Below are 21,024 nucleotides of genomic sequence, written 5' to 3' on the forward strand. Positions count from 1 at the left end.
TTAAAATTTAACAATCTCCTGCCCAAATAAATATTACCTTGAGTGAAAGGAATCTATAAGAGTTACTATTTCCTCATATAAATTATTACTCATTAGACATATGAAAGTCTGACCAGGACAGTGACCATCTAGACTAGAATCTAATGCATAGGTGGGGTGGTGGTAGGGATGGCCTTCTTTAATTTATCTTTCATTATGCATATCAGTATTAGATAGGTTTTGACTTTGTCATTATTTACTTATTTGCAATATGTAGCATTATTTTCTGTACAATGGAAAAGAACCCCAGTGTTTATGTTTCTCATTTTGGTTGCTTTACCTTAGGTCCTATGAACAATGTTTTAGATAAGATTAGCCCTCGGTCATTTTGTCTTTTTTTTAATCTTAAATTTTATACTCTTATGCTCCGAATCATAGGAATTCTAAACTTCAAGGGCGTGGAAACAAACAAAAGGCAAACTAGCTTTCTAGGAAGAATCTAAGGGCTGCCTGGGTGGCTCAGTTGGTTAAGCGTCTGCCTTCAGCTTAGGTCATGATCCTGGGGTCCTGGGATGGAGCCCTGTGAAAGGCTCCCTGCTCAGCAGGCCCACCCCCCACACTCATGCTCTCTCTCTCTCAAATAAATAAATAAAATCTTAGAAGAGAGAATCGAAGTGCATTCTATTTCATGTTCCATTACCTTTTTGTCTCATAGTTGAACTCAGTATGATATACTTTTAAAAAGAGGTTTAGAGGCTATTATTTTTCTCATTTTAATATGAGTTCAGGCTTATTGTTAGTTAGCTGGATGTTTTATATTTTTATTACCAATAAGTGTTTAACTTAGAAGCAGCAGACTGACCCAAGGGTGCAGCATTTAGTTTGACTTTATAGTTTATTGGGATGCTAATTTATTCTGGGTTTTAAAACACATTAAATTTTCTTTCTTCCTCCTTTAGATTGTAGTAAAAATACCTTGTATCTGTCATGAATTAGGAAGAATAGAAGGTCTTTATTTTCTGGGGACCTATTTATTGAACTAATCGGTATTTCTGAGCCTCTGGGTAACTATAAGGATTCTCAGGAGTTAAGTAAATATTACTTTATAGATTGATTTTATTCTTGTTCAGGTAAAAGTGGGAAACTAAACAGGTGTTTATTTCTTTTTTTCCTAAAAATGGTCTAGAAAGATAAGCTTGCTTAACAGTAATCTCTGATTCATGGTGAGCCAGATTGCTTTCTAGAAATGAGTCTTCTTGATCATGAGCATAGGAACATGTCAGAAAAGGGAAAAGCAGGGGCCTGTATACCCAAGTGACATTGTGCCTGATGCAGTAAGGGATGGAACAGATGTCAGAGCAGAGTGGTTAAGATGTTTCATTTATTTCAGGTAATGTAGTGCCGAGAGGAAAGAGATGATGTCAGAATGTCATAGCAGTGATAACACTGAGGAAGACACAGTTCTTGCCCTCAAGTAGCTTTCAGCCCAACTGGGCAATTTTATCAATAGTGTCTTAGCAGAGGTCCAGAATTAGTGCTGGGGAGGCCTATTGGGGGGGAGGGAGGAATTAAAGGAAGGAGACAGAAAATTCAGTTGGTGAGAACGGGCGAAGGCTGCACGAAGGCAAAAGCATTTTAACTGGATTGAAATATGGAGTTTCTAGAAGGGAAAGGATAAGGGGAGGGTGTTTCATCCAGTTGGAGGAAACTACTTGAGCTGTGGAAGAGAGCTGAGTGAGAGTGGGGTGTATTTGGGAACATTAAGTAATTCAGTTTGATTAGAGTATAGGGTACAGTTCAATCCAAAAAGCATTTATTGAGTGCTTACTATGTAGATTATTTCCATTTTGATTTTTCAGGGTGGGGGAGGTGTAATTGAATGTTTCTTTGGCCTGAAGTTGAGGAACCAGAAGAGAGAAGCTATTGAATATGTGGAAATGAAGGAGTAATTGACGTACAGAGGACTGATACTTGATGGAATGAAAAAAGCAGATACAGGGAATTGAAAAAAAAAAAGTCTGTTCCTTTGAGACTGTGAGGACAGGAGAAAGAGCTGAAAATTAGAGGAATTGTGAATGCTTTTGCACTCTATATATGTGCAATTGATCCAGAAATTCACAACATTTATTGAAGCTCATTTATACCAGCAAAAACATGATTTTAATATAGTCTTTGTTGATTCTTTCTCTTTTGCCAACTCTTTGAATACAGTGACCAAATCTTGACTATCTTTTGAAAATCTGCGATATAAAATGTGGTACCTTAAACATAGTAGGGGACCGATAAATGCTCGCCAACTTGTTGAAACTGATTTAAATAGTTTTTCTTTCCCCCTTTAAATACTCTGAGTATTCATTAGAGTTCCCAGCATTACTGGGATTCTCACTGGCCAAAAGCAACTTGATCCAGTGAACAGATGAACCAGAATTGAAGATGGGAGGATGGGGCCACCTCCTCTGTCATTTGCCAATTCTTTGATTTTAGGAGAATAACATGTATGGGCCTCAGTTTCTTGTGGAGGTGGACTGCCCATATTGTCTACTTCTTAAAATTGCCTGACTCATTATATAATTTTATGTGAAAGCTCTTTAAAGATCAAAAAGGATCCATTTAAGGTATTAAAATGATCAGACCTTTCTTCTTCAGGATTGAATATTGTATTTCAATATAAAATCTAACTACTTATTTAACTACTTATTTAACTACTTATTTCTTTAGTAATTTAGTTTCCTTGTAGAGTGTAGAAGGTTTTTTTGTAGAAGTCTCATTGAAGGGAGAATTTTGTGGAGGCATAATTTAGGTAGATTCATGCACATTTTATTTCATTATTTTTCTGTTTTCATACCCAGCACTACTTAATATACTCTAATGTGGCACTGAGAAAGTTTTTGCGAGAATCACTTCCTTACATATCTTCTGAGGGTTCTAAATGCCAATATTACAAGTGTATAAATCCTTTTGGGAATCTGTGTTTGGACCTCAGGGATGGTGGGTGAGTTTTTATGACTGCGTGTCTTCCTTATGGTATTTAGAAAATCTCTTGCTATCCAGTGGGAGTGAGAGGGTGGAAGTTAGGAATATGAGTGTGAAAGAAATCCTGTTTGTTGGTATTGCTCGTCGTGAAATAGAGAAGCTTCCAGTCCTAATTACTGAAGGCTAATGGAGTTAGAAATTAATAACGGAACATGTTATCTGGGACCCTATTTAAAACCCCCAAACAGTGGCCTTGATCTGCATTGAAGACATCTGCACGAGTATAAATTAATATTAGACTGACAGAGATAATGTAGATCCTGGATCTTGTCTACACAGGTATTTCATTAACCATGGAGCCAGTGTGGGTATTGTGAATAGTGAAGGTGAAGTCCCCTCTGACCTTGCAGAAGAGCCTGCCATGAAGGATCTTCTTCTGGAGCAAGTAAAGAAGCAAGGTAACCTAAGCGATTGCAGGGTGCCAAGAGAGACTCTCAAACATTGCCACTTAGAAAATAATCCATTTGCTGTATAGAGCTTTTCATTATCATATGATAGGAGAGAATTAGATCTGTCTCCACAGCATTAGTCATCAGTCACCAACATCATGTATCCTCTTAATAACTCACACAATAATAGGCCAGATGTCAAAAGGATGACCAGCCATTCCTTGTTTTTGCCATATCCGAGGATGTATACCCATTGTATAGTTGGGAGTGACCTGAGTGACCTTTGATAATATGAATTAGACTGATGAGGAGCGTAAAGTTTCTCACTGTGTGTACATGGTATTGGATTTTGCTACACGTTATAAAGTCTAAAGAAAGGATGATATACAGTATAAATTTGAGTATTGGTCAAATTCTGTTGATGACCTTGCATCTTTTCTCTTGGTGAGAGCTGAAAGTGGTGCTGGTAAAAGTATTTATTATAACCTCTGAAATGATCCTTAACCATACTGACCATGAAAATTATTCTGTAGTTTGTTATTTAGAAGAATAAATTCTACAAATACCAATTTTAATTTTTAGAGGAATCCATATCAGAGAATAAGTCAGGATTCTCCTGAAGTCTCTGGGTTCTTTTAATTAAAAAATATTGCAAACAGTCAGATGGCAGGGAGGACAGTTTTAGGAAGTTTGCTAGAACCATCAAAAAACTTTGTGGACATGATTTGTAGTGATGTTTAGTCTTTCTGTTAAACTAGCTTACCCACAATCTGCACTTCATTCCAAAAGATTAAGCTCCAGTGGCCTTTCCTGATATGATCCTTTAGAACTGGCAGGCCAATCCTGGCCACGTCTGTTTGTTCACATATTACCGGAAGCTGCATTTGCACTACTGCAGCAGAGTTGAACAAACCGAATGGCCCACAAAGCGGAAAATATTTAATATCTGGCTTTTTTTGGAAAGTATGCCAATGCCTTAAAATAATGATGTCCTAGGGCAGTAAATACTTGTTTTTACTGCCTTCCCTTTTATAATTTTTGTGCCCTTTGAATTAAAGAACTTTATACTTAGTTTACCATTCACTCCCACTCAGCCTCATGCTGAGATTGACATCACAATTTCCAAAATCTTTTTTTTTAAACAAACAGGTTTTTAAAATAGCTTTGATTTAAGAAACCAACTTTTCTTTTTTAAAAAGACAGATTGATTGATTGATTTGAGAGAGAGAAGGGGGAGGGCAGAGGGAGAGAATCTCAAGCAGACTCCCTGCTGAGTGCAGAGCCCCACGTGGGACTTGATCTCATGAACCATGAGATCATGACCTCAGCCTAAATCATGAGCCATACGCTCAACTGACTGAGCCACCCAGGCGCCCCAAGAAACCAACTTCTCTATTTTGATTTCTGACTCTTCAATTAAGGATTAAGGAATGTGCTCTGTTGGAAGAGCTGTTCAAATGTGTGCTTAACTTTGCAGCACTTTTCTCTCTTTATGTGGAATTCTGGTATGTTCTATATCAGATACCCCTTTCAATTCATCAAGACGATATAACAGTCATAAATACATATGCACCCAACTTTCGAACACCTAAATATATTAAATAAATACTGACAAATCTGAAGGGAAAAAAAGACAATAATACAATAGTAGAAGGGGACTTCAGTACCCCACTTTCAACAATGGATAGGTCACCCGAACAGAAAACCAACAAGGAAACATTGGACTTGAACTTTAGACCCTATGGGACCTAATAGACATATACAGAACATTCCATCAATAACAGGAAGAAAACTGGGAAATTCACAAATATATGGATATTAAAAAACATGCTGCTAAACACCCAGTAGGTCAAAGAAGAAATCAGAGAAGAATTTAAAAATATCTTGAAACACACAAAAATGGACACAGCATGCTAAAACTTATGGAATGCAGCAAAAGCAGTTCTTAGAAGTTTATAGTGACAAATGCTTACATTAGGAAAAAAGAAATATCTCAAACAACTCACCTTTACATTTCAGAGAACTAGAAAAAGGAACAAACTACCCCAAAGTTAGCAGAAAGAAGGAAATAACAAAGATCAGAGCAGAAATAAATGAAACAGAGACCAGAAAAAAAAAAAAATAGAAAAGATCAATGAAACTAAGAGCTGTTTTTTGAAAAGATAAGTAAAATTGACAAACCTTAAGCTAGACTGGGAAGAAAAGAGAAGAGTGAAATAAAATCAAATGAAAGAAGAGGTATTACAACTGATACCACAGAAATACAAAGCCTCATAAGAGACTACTGTGAACAATGATATGCCCACAAATTGGATAACCTAGAGGAAGTGGATGAATTCCTAGAAGTTTACAACCTACCAGGACTGCATCAGGAAGAAGTAGAAAATCCGAACAGACTGATAACAAATAAGGAGATTAAACCAGTAATCAAACAACAAGAAAAGCCTATGGTTTCTCTGGTAAATTCTACCAGACATTTAAGGAAGAATTAATACTAGTCCTTCTCAAATTCTTTCAAAAAAAGTGAAGAGGAGGGAGCACTCTCACGCTCATTTTATGAGGCCAGCATTACCCTGATACCAAAGCCAGATAAGGACAGTACAAGAAAAGGAAACTATAGGGGCACCTGGGTGGCTCAGCCGTTAGGCATCTGCCTTTGGCTCAGGTCATGATCCCAGGGTCCTGGGGTTGAGCTCCACGTCAAGCTCCCTGCTCGGCGGGAAGCCTGCTTCTCCCTCTCACTCTCCACTTGCTTGTGTTCCTCCTCTCGGTGTCTCTCTCTGTCAAATAAATAAATAAAATCTTTAAAAAAAAAAAAAGAAAGAAAGAAAAGAGAAGGAAACTATAGGCCAATATCCCTGCTGAATGTAGATGTAAAAATTCTCAACAAAATATTAGCAAACCAAATTCAATGGCACAATAGAAAGAAAGATCATACACTACGATCAAGTGGGGTTTATCTCTGAAATGCAGGGGTGGTTCAACAAACATAAATCAGTAAATATGATACATAACAATAGAATGAAAGGTAAAAATCATATCTCAACAGATGCAGAAAAAGCATTTGACAAAATATAACAACGTTTCATGGTAAAAATTCTGCACAAATTGGATATAGAAGAAATTATCTCAATGTAATAAAGGCCGTATATGACAAGCCCATGGTTAACATCATACTCAATGGTGAAAGGTTGAAAGCTTTTCCTCTATGATCAGGAACAAAACAACGGTGCCACTCTCACCACTTCTATTCAACATAGTACTAGAAGTCCTAGCCAGAGTGGTCAAGCAAGAAAAAGAAATAAGAGGCATGAAAATCAGAAAGCAAGAACTAAAATTTTCTTTGTTTGCAGGTGTTTATGATCTCATGTATAGAAAATCCTGAAGACTACCAAAAAAGCTGTTAGAAGTAATGAACAGATTTGTTAAAGTTGCAGGATAAAAAATCAGTGTGGAGAAATCAGTTGGATTTCTATACATGAAAAATAAACTATCTGAAAAAGAAATAAAACAACCCCATTCACAATAGCATCAAAAACAATAAATTGGTTGGGAATAAATTTAACCAAGGAGATGAAAAATCTGAAAAGAAAGAAATTGAAGAAGACACATATAAATGGAAATTAACCCATGTTCATGGATTGAAAGAATTAATATTGTTAAAATGTCCAAAGCCATCTATAGATTCAGTGCAATCCCTATCAAAATTTCAGAGGCATTTTTCACAGAAATAGGAAAAACAATCCTAAAATTTGTATGGAACCACAAAGACCCCACATAGCCAAAGCAATCCTGAAAAAGAATAAAATTGGAGGCATCACACTTCCTGATTCCAAAACTATATTATGAAGCTATAATAATCAAAACAGTGTGGTACTAGCATAAAAAGAAATATATAGACCAATGGAACAGAATGGAGAGCCCAAAAATAAACCCTCACATACATGGTCAACTAATATTTGGACAAGAGAGCCAAGAAGACTCAATAGGGAAGGGATAGTCTTTTCAATAAATGGTGTTGGGAAAACTGGGTAATCACATGCAGAAAAATGAAATGGGACCCATATCTTACAACACTCACAAAAATTAACTCAAAATGGAGTTAAGACTAATGCATATGACTTGAGCTATAAAACTCCCAGAAGAAAACGTAGGGTAAAACCTGACATTCATTGGTCTTGACAACAATTTTTGGGATATGACACAAAAGCACAAGCAACAAAAGTAAAAATAAATAAGCAGGAACACATCAAACTAAGAAGTTTCTGCACAGCAAAGGAAACAACAAAATGAAGACATCCTACAGAATGGGAAAAAAATATCTGCAAATCATATATTGATAAATACATAAGGAACTCATACAACTCAGTAGCAAAAACAAAAACAAAAAATGGGCAGAGGAACTGGATGGACATTTTCTCAAAGAAGACATACAGTAGCCAACAGATTCATGCAAAGATGTTCAGCATCACTCATCATCAGGAAAATGGAAATGAAAACCACTGTGAGATATCACCTCACACCTGTTCAAATGGCTATCATCAAAAAGACAAGAAATAATAAGTGTTGGCAAGGCTGTGGAGAAAAGGGAACTCTTGTACATAAAGATGTGAATGTAAATTGGTATAGCAACTATGGAAAATTGTATGAAATTTCCTCAAAAATTAAAAATAGTACTACCATATGACCCAGAAGTCCCACTTCAGGCTATATATCCAAAGGAAATGAAACTAAAATCTCAAAGAAAGGGGTGGCTCAGTCGGTTAAGCGGCCAACTCTTAATTTCGGCTCAGGTTATGATCTCAAGGTCCTAGGAGTGAGCCCCACATCAGATTCTTTGCTCAGCAGGGAGTCTGCTTGAGGATTCCCTCTCCCTCTCTCTCTGCCCTTCCCCCCAAAATAAATAAATCTTGAAAAACAAAAAGATCTCAAAGAGATATCTGTACTCCTCTTTTCAATGCATCATTATTCACAATAGCCAAGATGTGGAAGCAGCCTAAGTGTCAATCTATGGATGAATGGATAAAGGTGTTATATATATAATGGAATATTATTCAGCCATGAAAAAGAAGGAAATATTTCTATTTACAACAACATGGGTGGGCCTTGAGGGCATTATGCTAAGTGAAGTAAGACAGAGAAAGAAACAAATATTATATGATCAGAGAGTAGAATGGTGGTTTCTAGGGGCTAGGGGTGGGGATGAATGGGGAGATATTGGTCAAAGGGTGCAAACTTCTGGTTATAAAATAAGTTCTGTGGATCTAATGTGCAGCATAGAAACTGTAATTAATGGTACTGTATTATGAACTTGAAAGTTGCTAAGCAATTTTAAATGTTCCCAGCACAAAAAAGAAATGATAATTATGTGAGGTGATACTGTTGTTATCTAACTTTATTGTAGTGATCATTTTACAATATATAAATATCAAATCAACATGCACAAATTAAACTTACACAGTGTTATATGTCTGTTGTATCTCAGTGATGCTGGGGAAAAAAAGAAATAAAATAAATTGCTTACCCTTTCACCCCATCTGTCTCCCCAAGTCAGACAGATAATCCTTAGGTAGTTCACATGTTTTCATTTAGGAAGTGAGCTGGAAGGGAGTAGACCAAGCACAGATAAAACATACTCATGACTATAGAACTCTTTGGATGGGTATGTTTCTATTTAGGACATGTCATCATTTTTGGGGGTATTTTTTTAAATTTTTTTAATTAACATAGTAATGTATTATTTGCTTCAGGGGTACAGGTCTGCGATTCATCAGACTTATATAATAGCCAGTTCTCATTACAACATATACCCACCCCAGTGTCCATTACCCTGTTACCCCATCCACCCACGTCCCTCCCCTCCAGTGACCCTCAGTTTGTTTCCTAAGATTCCCTCTCTGGTTTCATCTTGTTTCATTTTTTCCTCCCTTCCCCTATAACCCTCTGCCTTATTTCCTAAATTCCACATATCAGTGAGATCATATAATTGTCTTCCTCTGATTGGCTTATTTTGCTTAGCATAATACCCTCTAGTTCCATCCATGTCATTGCAAATGGCAAGATTCCATTTTTGATGGCTGCGTAATATTCCTGTGTGTGTGTGTGTGTGTGTGTGTGTGTGTGTGTGTGTGTGAGAGAGAGAGAGAGAGAGAGAGAGAGAGAGAAAATGTGTGTATACACCACATCTTCTTTATCCACTCATCTGTCAATGGACATCTGGGCTCTTTCCGTAGTTTGGCTATTGTGGACATTCCCGTTATAAACATGGGGGTGCAGGTGTCCCTTCAGATCACTACATTTGTATCTTAGGGGTAAATACCCAGTAGTGCAATTGCTGGGTCATAGGGTAGCTCTATTTTCAACTTTTTGAGGAACTCCGTACTATTTTCCAGAGTGGCTGTACCAGCTTGTGTTCCCAACAGTGTAAAAGGTTACCCTTTCTCTGCATCCTCACCAACATCTGTCGTTTCCTGACTTGTTCATTTTAGCCATTCTGACTGGTGTGAGGTGGTATCTCATTGCGGTTTTGATATGTATTTCGTCGATGCCAAGTGATGTTGAGCACTTTTTCATGTGTCTTTTGGCCATTTGGATGTCTTCTTTGCAGAAATGTCTGTTCATGTCTTCTGCCCATTTGGATTATTTGTTCTTTGGGTGTTGAGTTTGATAAGTTCTTTATAGATTTTGGATACTAGCCTTTTATCCTGATATGTCATTTGCAAATATCTTCTCCCATTCTGTTGATTGTCTTTTGGTTTTGTTGACTGTTTCCTTTGCTGTACAAAAGCCTTTTATCTTGATGAAGTCCGAATAGTTCATTTTTGCCTTTGTTTCCCTTGCTTTTGGAAACATGTCTAGCAAGAAGTTGCTGCGGCCGAGGTCGAAGAGGTTGCTACCTGTGTTCTCAAGGACTTTGGTAGATTCCTGTCTCACATTTAGGTCTTTCATCCATTTTGAGTCTATTTTTGTATATGGTGTAAGGAAATGGTCCAGTTTCATTCTTCTGCATGTGGCCTTCCAATTTCCCCAACACCATTTGTTGAAGAGAGTGTCTTTTTTCCATTGGATATTCTTTCCTGCTTTGTCAAAGATTAGTTGACAGTAGAGTTGAGGGTCCATTTCTGTGTCTGTTTTTGTGCCATTACCATACTGTCTTGATTATTACAGCTTTGTAATAGAGCTTGAAGTCCAGAATTGTGATGCCACCAGCTTTGCTTTTCTTTTTCAACATTCCTTTGGCTATTCGGGGTCTTTTCTGGTTCCATACAAATTTTAGGATTATTCGTTCTAGTTCTGTGAAACAAGTTGATGGTATTTTGATAGGGATTGCATGGAATGTGTAGATTGCTCTAGGTAGCATAGACATTTTCATAATATTTGTTCTTCCAATCCATGAGCATGGAACGTTTTTGTTTCCTTGTGTTGTCCTCAGTTTCTTTCATGAGTATTCTGTGGTTTTCTGAGTACAGATCCTTTGCCTCTGGTTAGGTTTATTCCCTAGGTATCTTATGGTTTTGGGTGCAGTTGTAAATGGGATCGACTCCTTAATTTCTTTTTCTTCTGTCTCATTGTTCGTGTATAGAAATGCAACTGATTTCTGTGCATTGATCATGTCCTTATTTTATAGAAGGGGGCATGCCCCACCCCAGCCCCTTTTCAGTGACGCAGATGTTGGAGAGTTGCAGGCTAAAGGGAGGAACTTTATGGAGTTCCTCTATAATGTTTTAAAATGAAACAACAGCTACACTCCCTTGGAACTGCACATGACCTACTCAGCTGCTCTAGGATTATATAGCTTCAAGTCAGCATATTTCCCTACGTATGGATAGTAAGCATTAGAGGTAGATTATTTTTTGAAGTATATCATACCTGAAACCAAGATTTGTTGATACCAATCTTATGGAGTAGTAAGTGGGGAAGAACAATAGACAAGGACCTAGGATGTCAGAGTTCTCGTGACAACTCTAATGTGTTTTGTGGCCTTGAGCGAGGCACCTAACCTTTCTATGTTTATTTCCTCATCTGTTAAATGGTGATAGTAATATCTATTACATTTACCTCAAAGGATTGTTGGGAAACTAAAATGGTGTAACATGTAAAAGATCTTTGAAGTGTATAGCATTGTACAAATACTATAATGCAAAACTAATGTCCACTTTGGTCTTTATGTTCTTAAAATTGAAAACAATTTTAAGCGTGTTCCTTTAATGGATCTGCCATCGCACAGTATTTACAATGATGATTTAAGCCTGGTAAAACTAATATGTGTTATAAATGTCATTGTTCTTCTAAATAAAGAGTAAATTTGGTGAATACCCAACTTGATGACTAAACTGTTATTTGTGGTTTTATTTATGATGTGTTTAGAATCTAAGGAAAATATCCTGTCAGATTTAAATGGACCTTGAGTAATGCTGGCCGTCTGGTTTCTGCAGGAGTTGATCTAGAGCAGTCAAGAAAAGAAGAGGAACAGCAGATGTTACAGGATGCCCGCCAGTGGCTCAATAGCGGGAAGATAGAGGATGTAAGGCAGCCTCGCTCAGGCGCCACAGCCCTCCATGTGGCTGCTGCCAAGGGCTACTCTGAGGTCCTCAGGTATTGTCCATTTACATCAATCAGGAGTTTGGAAAACTGGGAGAAGATGAGCTGGGTTTTGGAAGCAGGGGGTGAATTAGATTTTCAACTTCAATGTGTTTCTTTATTGTTTTCCTCTCTGATCGTGCAGTCTTTTCTTACGTTTTGCTGACGTTAATCCATAGATGGTCTCCCACCCTCCTACTGTCACTGTAGGTTCTCACTGACACGTATGATATGAAACAGATGAGGTGCACTGGCTAGATAACCTTACATGATCTCTTCCAGTGCTGTGATTTATCATTACTATCCTTACAGTCTCCTCTGGTGACATGTAATACAGGACAGACTTGTGATCATTTTGGTCCTTTTTGGACATAGATAATGTCTTTGGGCTCCTTAGATTCACGATACAGATCTCGAGTGTGCCGCATCCAGTTAGAGCAGGATAGTTAAACTGATGGGAGGGATTTGGATTCTACTACTCTGCATGTTCGATTTTTCCTGACATCCACACATGCTTTATGTAGCTTTTGGTGCTACTATTGACAGGCTTTCCCAAATACATGGGTAGTTAATAGCATTGTGTGCGTAGTTGTTGCCAGACTCTTCCAGTGCTTCATTTTCCACCAAATATGGGGTTTCTAATAGGTGGGGCAGTTTGTCGGTATACCGCTTCTGCCTGAGAGTGACACTCAGATTCTGCTCACTTCTTAGAAGGTGTCTGGAGGCCCATGATATGGGTAACCTCAATCAGGCCAGTGCAGTTTGGGGCCTCAGGAGTCATCCCTTTCTTCCTTCATGCACACAGATTATAGCTTTGTAGTTAGCAAGAAGTCCCTGCAGATACTTTGCAGAGTTGGAAGTTTGAGAGTCTACAGTAAATATATGGGATCCTGGAAAGATCAACTACAAAGTTAGTAAGTAAAGTGCCCTGAAGAGAATTGAGTTCTCATTTTAGATGTTCTTTCCTCCCTGCACTGGGAAACGGAAAACACACCTTGTAACAGAGTTGTGTATGGTTTGGCAAATTTTATCAGGTGACTCAGATTTGGTGAATCTCAAAGGTATACACCTTTCCAAATGCTCCTCTTGTGTGGTTTAACATGGATGTGCCTAGGAAATACCCTATGACCTTTCAGAGTGGCTTGATAACTGCTCTCTGTGATTGGTTCTCAGTGTAGGAACTGTGAAGCCTGAGCTGTGCCTTAGAGGACAGAAGTAATCATAGTTTCCTGGTGGTTCAGGGCCAAAGTCTGAAATATCAATTAGGTGGTAGTTTATTTGGCAGAAAACTGTAATATAAAGGGTATAAGTATCTTGTTTGGGGTTTTCTTCTTAGACTTTTAATCCAGGCTGGCTATGAACTCAATGTTCAGGATTACGATGGCTGGACTCCCCTCCACGCTGCTGCACACTGGGGAGTGAAGGAGGCTTGCTCCATCCTGGCAGAAGCACTCTGTGACATGGATATCAGGAACAAACTGGTTAGTATGCCTGACCCTCTAAAAGGGCAGTGAAATTGGTGGCTGGGTCTCTAGAACAAAAGGCTTAAAGTCTCAGTTAAATGGCCAGGCTTATTATCCAGGGAAATCTACATCATAGGTAGCTGTGGCTCTGTTCCTGATACCCTCCTCTCTCCTGCCCACCCCATTATCAACATAGAGATGTTTGCTATGTAAAATAAAACTCTGCTGATCAGCATTCTGATTCTATTTATGTTGAAGCCCCTAAAATAAATAGGAAATAAAGATATTTGCCCTTGGCAAAAATGAGCATTGGAAAATCCCGAGGTTGCTGTCTTTGCTGAAGTATGAAAGATTTTATTTTATTTTATTTTTAATTCAAAGACTTTTGAGAGCTGAGCTCTACTCTCATCCAGTCATTTAAAAAAAAAATTATAATGACAAAGATCCTTGAGTCTGGCTGAAAATAGTTATTCAGCCTCATTTCAAGCAAGTTTAGAGGCCCTAGAGCTCCTACCCCTACATCTAGTGATTTTCTAGGAATCCAGAGACATGGCTTTTTATTTAGTAGATGTTCTTACCTGCCTCACATTTCTTCTGAACCCAGCTTTCATCCCCAGATGAACTGTGCTGATGTTTCCTAAAAGAGATACCCTTCTCTCACTTAAAGGGAGATGACTACTGTGACTTAATCTTTAGTGCACATGTGCCCTGGACCCCCTCTGAGAATTTTAAAAGCCCCTTATTGAAGTTATCATAGCAATTAAGACCGTTTTGGAACAGGTACAAGTAGAGATTTCAATTGATTATTTACTGAGAGGCAATAAGCATTAGAGATAATGTGATTTCCTCAATACTGTTTTTTTTTTAAAGATTTTTTTATTTATTTATTCGACAGAGATAGAGACAGCCAGCGAGAGAGGGAACACAAGCAGGGGGAGTGGGAGAGGAAGAAGCAGGCTCATAGCGGAAGAGCCTGATGTGGGGCTCAATCCCATAACGCCGGGATCACGCCCTGAGCCGAAGGCAGACGCTTAACCGCTGTGCCACCCAGGCGCCCCTCCTCAATACTGTCTTATACAATATAAAAACATGTATTTAAAGGACTTGCTGTGTTTTGTTTTGTTTTAGAGGAAGAGCATATGCATGGGCAGGGGGGATATGCAGAGAGGGGGAGAGAGGGAGAATCTTAAGTAGGCTCCACGCATGGAGCCTGTTGCAGGGCTCAATCTCACACCCCCAAAATCATGACCTGAGCCAAAATCAAGAGTCGGTTCTTAACTGACTGAGCGACCCAGATTCCCCAGCGGACTTGCTGCTGCTTGTGATGTTTCCTCTGTGATAGATGAAGGCATTATTATAATGTAGAGCAGTAAGTTAGGGAAGCAGCTGTCACTGGAACAGAGGCATCAAGTGGATATTGAATAGTTCTCTGATAAAGTCACAAAATTACTACTTTGTTTTCTTTTGATCATGGTATGCCTTTTCTGTGCCAGGGCCAGACACCGTTCGATGTGGCCGATGAGGGTCTTGTGGAGCACTTGGAGATGCTCCAGAAGAAGCAGAACGTGGTGAGTCTTTGGTTAATGCTTTTAAAGCTTTTATAACAGCTCAGTCCATACCAGGTATCTCAATCGCTTGTTTTAGTTATGTCTACTGAGAGCCAAAATGGACATATCTACATTTCAGAGATGATAATTGTTCCCTTCAGGGACTAGCAACGGTCTGTTAGAAAATATCCCAGAAACTATTGTTGTTAAAGTTTACTCACTATAAGATAGCCTTCAAGCAGCTGAAAGTCAAAAATGACAAGAACAACAAACTAATAATTACCCTTGAGAAAGTGATTGTGGTATATTCAAGTCAGAGTTTTTTCCAAATAGGGAGTAGTAGGGTAGAGGACGTCTCATAACTTTTTTCTCCCCCTGTTGACTGAAGGGACTTGTTTATTTAAAGTAGATTCATTATAGAGAGGAATATATTTCCTTCTTAAAAAGCAAACAAGGCCACAAAACTAAACCTGTCTTTTGGTATTGGACAGTACCTGGTCAGTGATTCATACTTATTCAGGATTCATCATATATCCAGAATTGAATCCTCCTTTCCCTTCTCATTCTAAATCTTTTGTTTGGTCGCACGTACCGTTCTGTTGCTTAGTGCTATATAGAAGAACTACCTAAGTGTGGTACCCATGTACATACTGCAGAAGGAAGACACCCACCCAATATCCAGATAAACAGTGAATAATTCACATATTCTGCCTATAAGTGGGATGAGTAGTTTGGGCAAGGAGAATAAAGATCAGCTACTAATGATCAGGGCTGATGTCTGAACAGAGTGGGACAGAAAAAAAGTCACTAGCTTTCCTTTGTGTTTTCCTTTGCATGAGTTGTGGGTCAAGGCATATGAACTCAAGTTTAGGACAAAGGAGAGAAACTTAGAGCAGTTCTGAAAAAAGGAACTATGGAGTTCACTGGTGGGACAGGTCAATTGTATCTCACCTCACACATGTTCGGCACCGCGTCTGGACTGGTAGAGTGAAGATCCTCGTTACTTCAAGGCTTAGTGAGACAGTTGCATATATAAACCTCAGACAAACAACTTAACAGTTCATTTTGTTTTCTTTGGTGAGCTGTGGAATCTAGGCTAAAACTTGGGACTTGCCAGGTACCGTATCGGGGCTATTATCTAACAGCATCGTCCTTCCTAAGATGTATACTTTGTGTAGTTAGGTTTTTGTTGTTTTTTAAACTTTTCATTCTGAAGTAATTTTTAGACCCACATAGAAGTTGTGAAAATGATAGAGAGTTTCTATGTATCCTTTAACCAGCATAATTTGGTTTTTGAACATAAATAATATTTTCACTAAATATTAACATTTCTGCGCTGGCAATGGTGCTTTTCTTTGTTCCCCGCATAACTTTGGGGTCTAGGGATATGAACTCATTTTGTCTACAGCATGTATCTAAATACCAGACAGTTTATTCTAAGGACTTATTTCCCCTTTAGTAACTTTTTTTTCTTGAGAACTATTGCCAACCTAATTCAGTGTATGGTCATAAAGAATTCTTTCAACGTTTCTTCCCTTTTTTTGTTTTTTAATCCATCAGAAGCCAGGTTTTTTTTGTTTTGTTTTGTTTTGTTTTGTTTTGTTTTTGTTTTTTTTTAGTAATCTGTCTACACCCAGCATGGGGCTTGAAGTCACAAACCCCAGATCAAGGGCCACATGGTCTTCTGATTGACCCAGCCAGCCTCCCCTAGATGCCAGGGTTTTTTTGAAGATTGGGTTTGGAGAATTGATACAAGCACTTTTATTGAAGCTCTGACACCATGGTTTTTCTCTTAACCTTGGATGAGGATTTTTCTCCATCATTATCTTCTAAGGAGACTCAACTGATGGGTTTCTCTTTTTCTCAGTTCTTTCTTCCCCTTTTGGTATTGGTCCTGTCTTCTTCAGAATGACAGTACTATTTTGAATTCTTCTCATCACTGCTGATTTTTACCAATAGTCAACTTCTTCCCTTTCCTCTCTGTTTTCTCAATTTCCAGCTTCGAAGTGAAAAAGAGACACGGAATAAGCTCATTGAGTCAGACCTGAACAGCAAGTTGCAGAGTGGACTCTTTAAGAAGTAAGACATTCAGGACTTGAGAGATGTGATGAACTCTGCTGTGTTTGGGTGCATGTGTGTGTGTGACATACTTAGCTTGAGATTTAAGCCAAATGATCTTTAAACATGTGGGATGTTTGAGGGGCAAGGAGGTGGCATTGATATACGGGGGAGACATTGAGGGTAGGTGAATGTATTTATTTATTTTTTTTTTTTAAAGATTTTATTTATTAGAGAGAGAGTACAAGCATGAGCTGGGGGAGGCACGGAAGGGGAGGGAGAAGCAGACTCCCTGATGAGCTGGGAGCCCAACGTAGGGTACATGGGGCTCAGTCCCAGGACCCCAGAATCACAACCTGAGCCAAAGGCAGAGGCTCAACCGACTGAGCCACCCAGGTGCCCCGGATGAGTGTGTTTTAAATTTAGAGATTAATTGAGACTGTGTGAAACATTTTCCCCCCAGCTTAGGGGTTCCTAGTCTTAGTTGCATCCCTAACTCTAAGTTCTGTGAACTCAGGGACCATGTGTGTTTTGTTTACCACTGTACCAGGGCCTAGCGTGATTCGTGGCAGGTAATAAGCACTCAGAAAACATTTGTTAAATGACTTTTTAAAAATATTTATCTGCTTCATCACCGTCAGGATTCACAGCCCTCCTTTTTCCTGTGTGTTGAACAGGCTAGATCTATTTAAGTCATACCGTAAAGTCAAAAACTGAACCTTAGTCTGCAAAAACCCAAGGATTCAGAAGAATGTAAAGAAGGATTTGATGTATTTCTGTTATTGCTTCTACACAGAGGTTTATAGACTTGTTCTCCTTATGCTTGATTGTCAGTGAGCTTAAATAGTTGGCCATTTCTGAGTTACACTCAAATTGTCATCTTTAATTTAGCAAAGAGAAGATGCTCTATGAGGAGGAGGTACCCAAGTCCCAGGAAATGGAGGAAGAAAGCAAAGAGTCTAGCAGCTCCAGCTCAGAGGAGGAGGAAGGTGAAGATGAAGCTTCTGAGTCAGAAACTGAGAAGGAGGCAGGTAATGAAAGATGTTGACAGCAAAGATCCTCTGTTTCCATAATGCAAGGAGATCACTGCTTGTCAGAGCTAGGGGTCCTCAGAGGGCTCCAGAAAGAGCTTTGAGTTCTTTAAGTTTAATTTTCAAAGGTAAGATACCAAATTTTGAGTGAAACCTTGGCTGTAGAAGGTGTGAGTTCGGTTATAATATGTGTATTAGTCTCTATGTAGCCATAAGGCACACACCAAATTCCTTTTTTAAAAAAGAATTATTTATTTTAGAGAGAGAGAGTGCCCATGCCTGTGTCTGTGAGCATGGGGGGTTGAGAGGAGAAGGGAGAGAATTTCAAGTCGACTCCGCACCGAGTGTGGAGCCTGATGGGGGGCTTGATCCCATGACCCTGAAATCATGACCTGAGTGGAAATCAAGAGTCAGATGCTCAACCACCCAGGCACCCCACAAAAGTGCTTGTGTAAAGGAGCCAACTGTCTGACCTCAGGTTGGTAGGGTGTAGAGACCAGATTCCGAAATTCAGTATGCTAAGAGGCTGGAAAGGTGAGATCTTGCAGAGTCGTATTTGGTCAAGTATCTTTAACCAGCTGGTATAAATTTGCATTTAGTTCTCAGGTTCATCTGATTCCCTAAACAGAATCCCAAGATCTTTTCATTTTCCTTCTGATTACATGAAGCTCCTTCAATTCCTGAGTTGGGGATTGAAGAAGGAACAAAGTCATATTTACCTTTATGACTCTTATTGATATTATATATGCTTCATCTTGCACTTCTTAAGTTTATTATATGGCAAGACAGGAAGCCCAACAGTGAGACTGAGGTGCTGAACAAGGTCAGATCCACAAGTTGTAGGATCACCCATGGGGTTTGATATACTGTCAGGCAAACACAGAAAAGAGATACTGGGTTTTACTGAATAGAGGTTCAGCTGCAACAGAATAGCTCTCATGGATAACTGGAAGTTAATGATAATTAAGATTTTACAGTACATGTGTCCTGCACTCACTGGCTTGTATTTGTAGTATTAGTATTAGCTCATTGAATATCACCAAAGGAAATTAGAGATCATTGATTGTGTAGAGAAGATAAGCACCAACTAAGTTTATAGAGTAGAAGATGACCTTTTACTCATGGAGTCTTGAATTTCTGTTATTAAGCAGGCACAGCTTGCTCTGGAAATGGTAGTGTAGTACCTACCAAAATTTAAATGTTCATCTTTTTTATGTTTTTATTATTTATTGAGGACTTACGTGTCTTCAGCTTTCAAGTAGTACTATCTGGTCTTGCTCTGCGCTAGATCTTTGTTAGCTACCAAGATATTAGAAAACTGGGAGGGAGCTACCTGAACTACTGTAATTGCTTCGCGATATGTACCTAGGCCTCAGGACTCTGGTCCCTGCGGCCCATCTCCACATTGCTGTTGGAGTAGAACACCACAGCACGCTTAGGTTATACTGCTCCCCTGTCCAGAAACCATCTACAGCCACCTCCCCTACTCCCATCTTCGCCTGTGGAGTCAATCCCAAGTCCTGTAGCCTGACCTTCAAGATCTTTCATAGTCTGTCTCCAGCTGACCTTTCCAGTGCTATCCAGAGGCAGTGTAATCTACTAGCCAAGCTGGATTGCGTGCCCCAGACATATCCTGAGCTTCCTACCCCTGAACATTTATTTGAACCTTAGAATTCATTTCTAACTATCAAATGCTTATTGAGTGATTTCTGTTACAAGCTATAGGATTTACCAGGATGAAGAGGCCTTTCTTTAGGTTTTCCTATATAAAAAAACTCAAAAGGAGTGGACTGCTTCACTGTTCTCCCACCCCATGATAATTGCTCCCCTGTTTGTATCCCTCTAGCACTTCATACTTATCTCTGTTGTAGCACGCATCATTTTGTCTGAGAACTCTAGGTTTATCATTTACTCCTAGGTCTCTGCATGATGCCCGACATAGGACTAGCGTTCACAGTCATTAAATGCTTTTTGTTGGCTACATCTAGGAGATACAGGGGAATAGGAAGGCGTATGCATGAATAAAATACATGCCACATGAGAGATATAAATGTCGTCAATGGGATTCACTAGTAAGAAAGATTATATTTAGTTTGGGGGATTGTAACAACACTTTACATTTGGGTAGTGCTTTTTACTCTGCAATGTACTTACAACCACACCCCGAGGGATGTATCACCACATTTTAGAGTGGGAAATTGACCCTGTAAGGGGTAAGGCAAATCGAGTCTCATGGCTGGCAAATTGTGTCGCTGAGATCCTGATTTTGATCTGGGACTCCTCAGAGTAGCAGGGGCAGAGCGAAATGTGGAAATTATCTGCCTAAAAGGTGGAAGCTAAAGGTGTGGAAAAGGATGAGATTTCCCAAGGGAGAAATTGTAGAGAAAAGATGTACAAAAAAGAATTGTGGGGCATGCTGTGTTTAGGAAGTGAAAGAGGCAAAGAAGGTATGGTTAGAGAGGTTGAGGAAAACCAGGATTTGTGTTTCTGTATCAGAAAAGCCAGGGTAGGAGTGGGAAGGGAGAGGTCAAGAAGGAGACAGCATTTAGGGAGTCTGCTAATCTCAGCAGTTTCTGTAGCCTGATGTAGGCAGAAGCCAGATGGTTCCAGCAAGCTTTCCAGCTCATTTCTGCCAGTTGAAGTTTTACTCATATTTCAAAGCCCAACTCAAACCAGCTTCCTTTATGAAGCCTTATCATCACAGATACAAGTTTTTCCTCCCCTCCTCTGACTAGTAGCTATTTGTTTGAACGCCTTTTTTATTACTTATACTACCTAGTGGTAGTGTTATTTCTCTTTGTTTCTCATCTCCTCTCTTCTTCCCCTACAAGTTCAGAAGCACTAAAATGTATTGTGTGTCTTGTTTATCTTTCTGTCTTCCATAATTCCTAGCACTGGGCCTTCGACATGGTAGGTGTGCAATAAAAATACATTATATAAGTGT

The 21,024-nt window shown here is 39.0% G+C and overlaps 1 protein-coding gene across 2 annotated transcripts in view; it reads left to right on the forward strand.

Annotated features, from left to right (window-relative positions):
- Positions 1–21,024, forward strand: part of LOC103657720 (protein phosphatase 1 regulatory subunit 12B) — an 85,523-nt gene that overhangs the window by 54,050 nt on the left and 10,449 nt on the right. For both annotated transcript variants that reach the window (XM_040636463.1, XM_008685127.2), the window contains exons 3-8: positions 3,292–3,410; positions 11,837–11,996; positions 13,318–13,462; positions 14,938–15,012; positions 16,991–17,070; positions 17,941–18,080. In XM_040636463.1, the coding sequence (XP_040492397.1) occupies positions 3,292–3,410; positions 11,837–11,996; positions 13,318–13,462; positions 14,938–15,012; positions 16,991–17,070; positions 17,941–18,080 (719 nt within the window). The remainder of the gene's footprint in view (positions 1–3,291; positions 3,411–11,836; positions 11,997–13,317; positions 13,463–14,937; positions 15,013–16,990; positions 17,071–17,940; positions 18,081–21,024) is intronic.

This window comes from Ursus maritimus, unplaced genomic scaffold (assembly GCF_017311325.1).
Source record: "Ursus maritimus isolate PB19 unplaced genomic scaffold, ASM1731132v1 scaffold_2, whole genome shotgun sequence".
Taxonomy (NCBI): domain Eukaryota; kingdom Metazoa; phylum Chordata; class Mammalia; order Carnivora; family Ursidae; genus Ursus; species Ursus maritimus.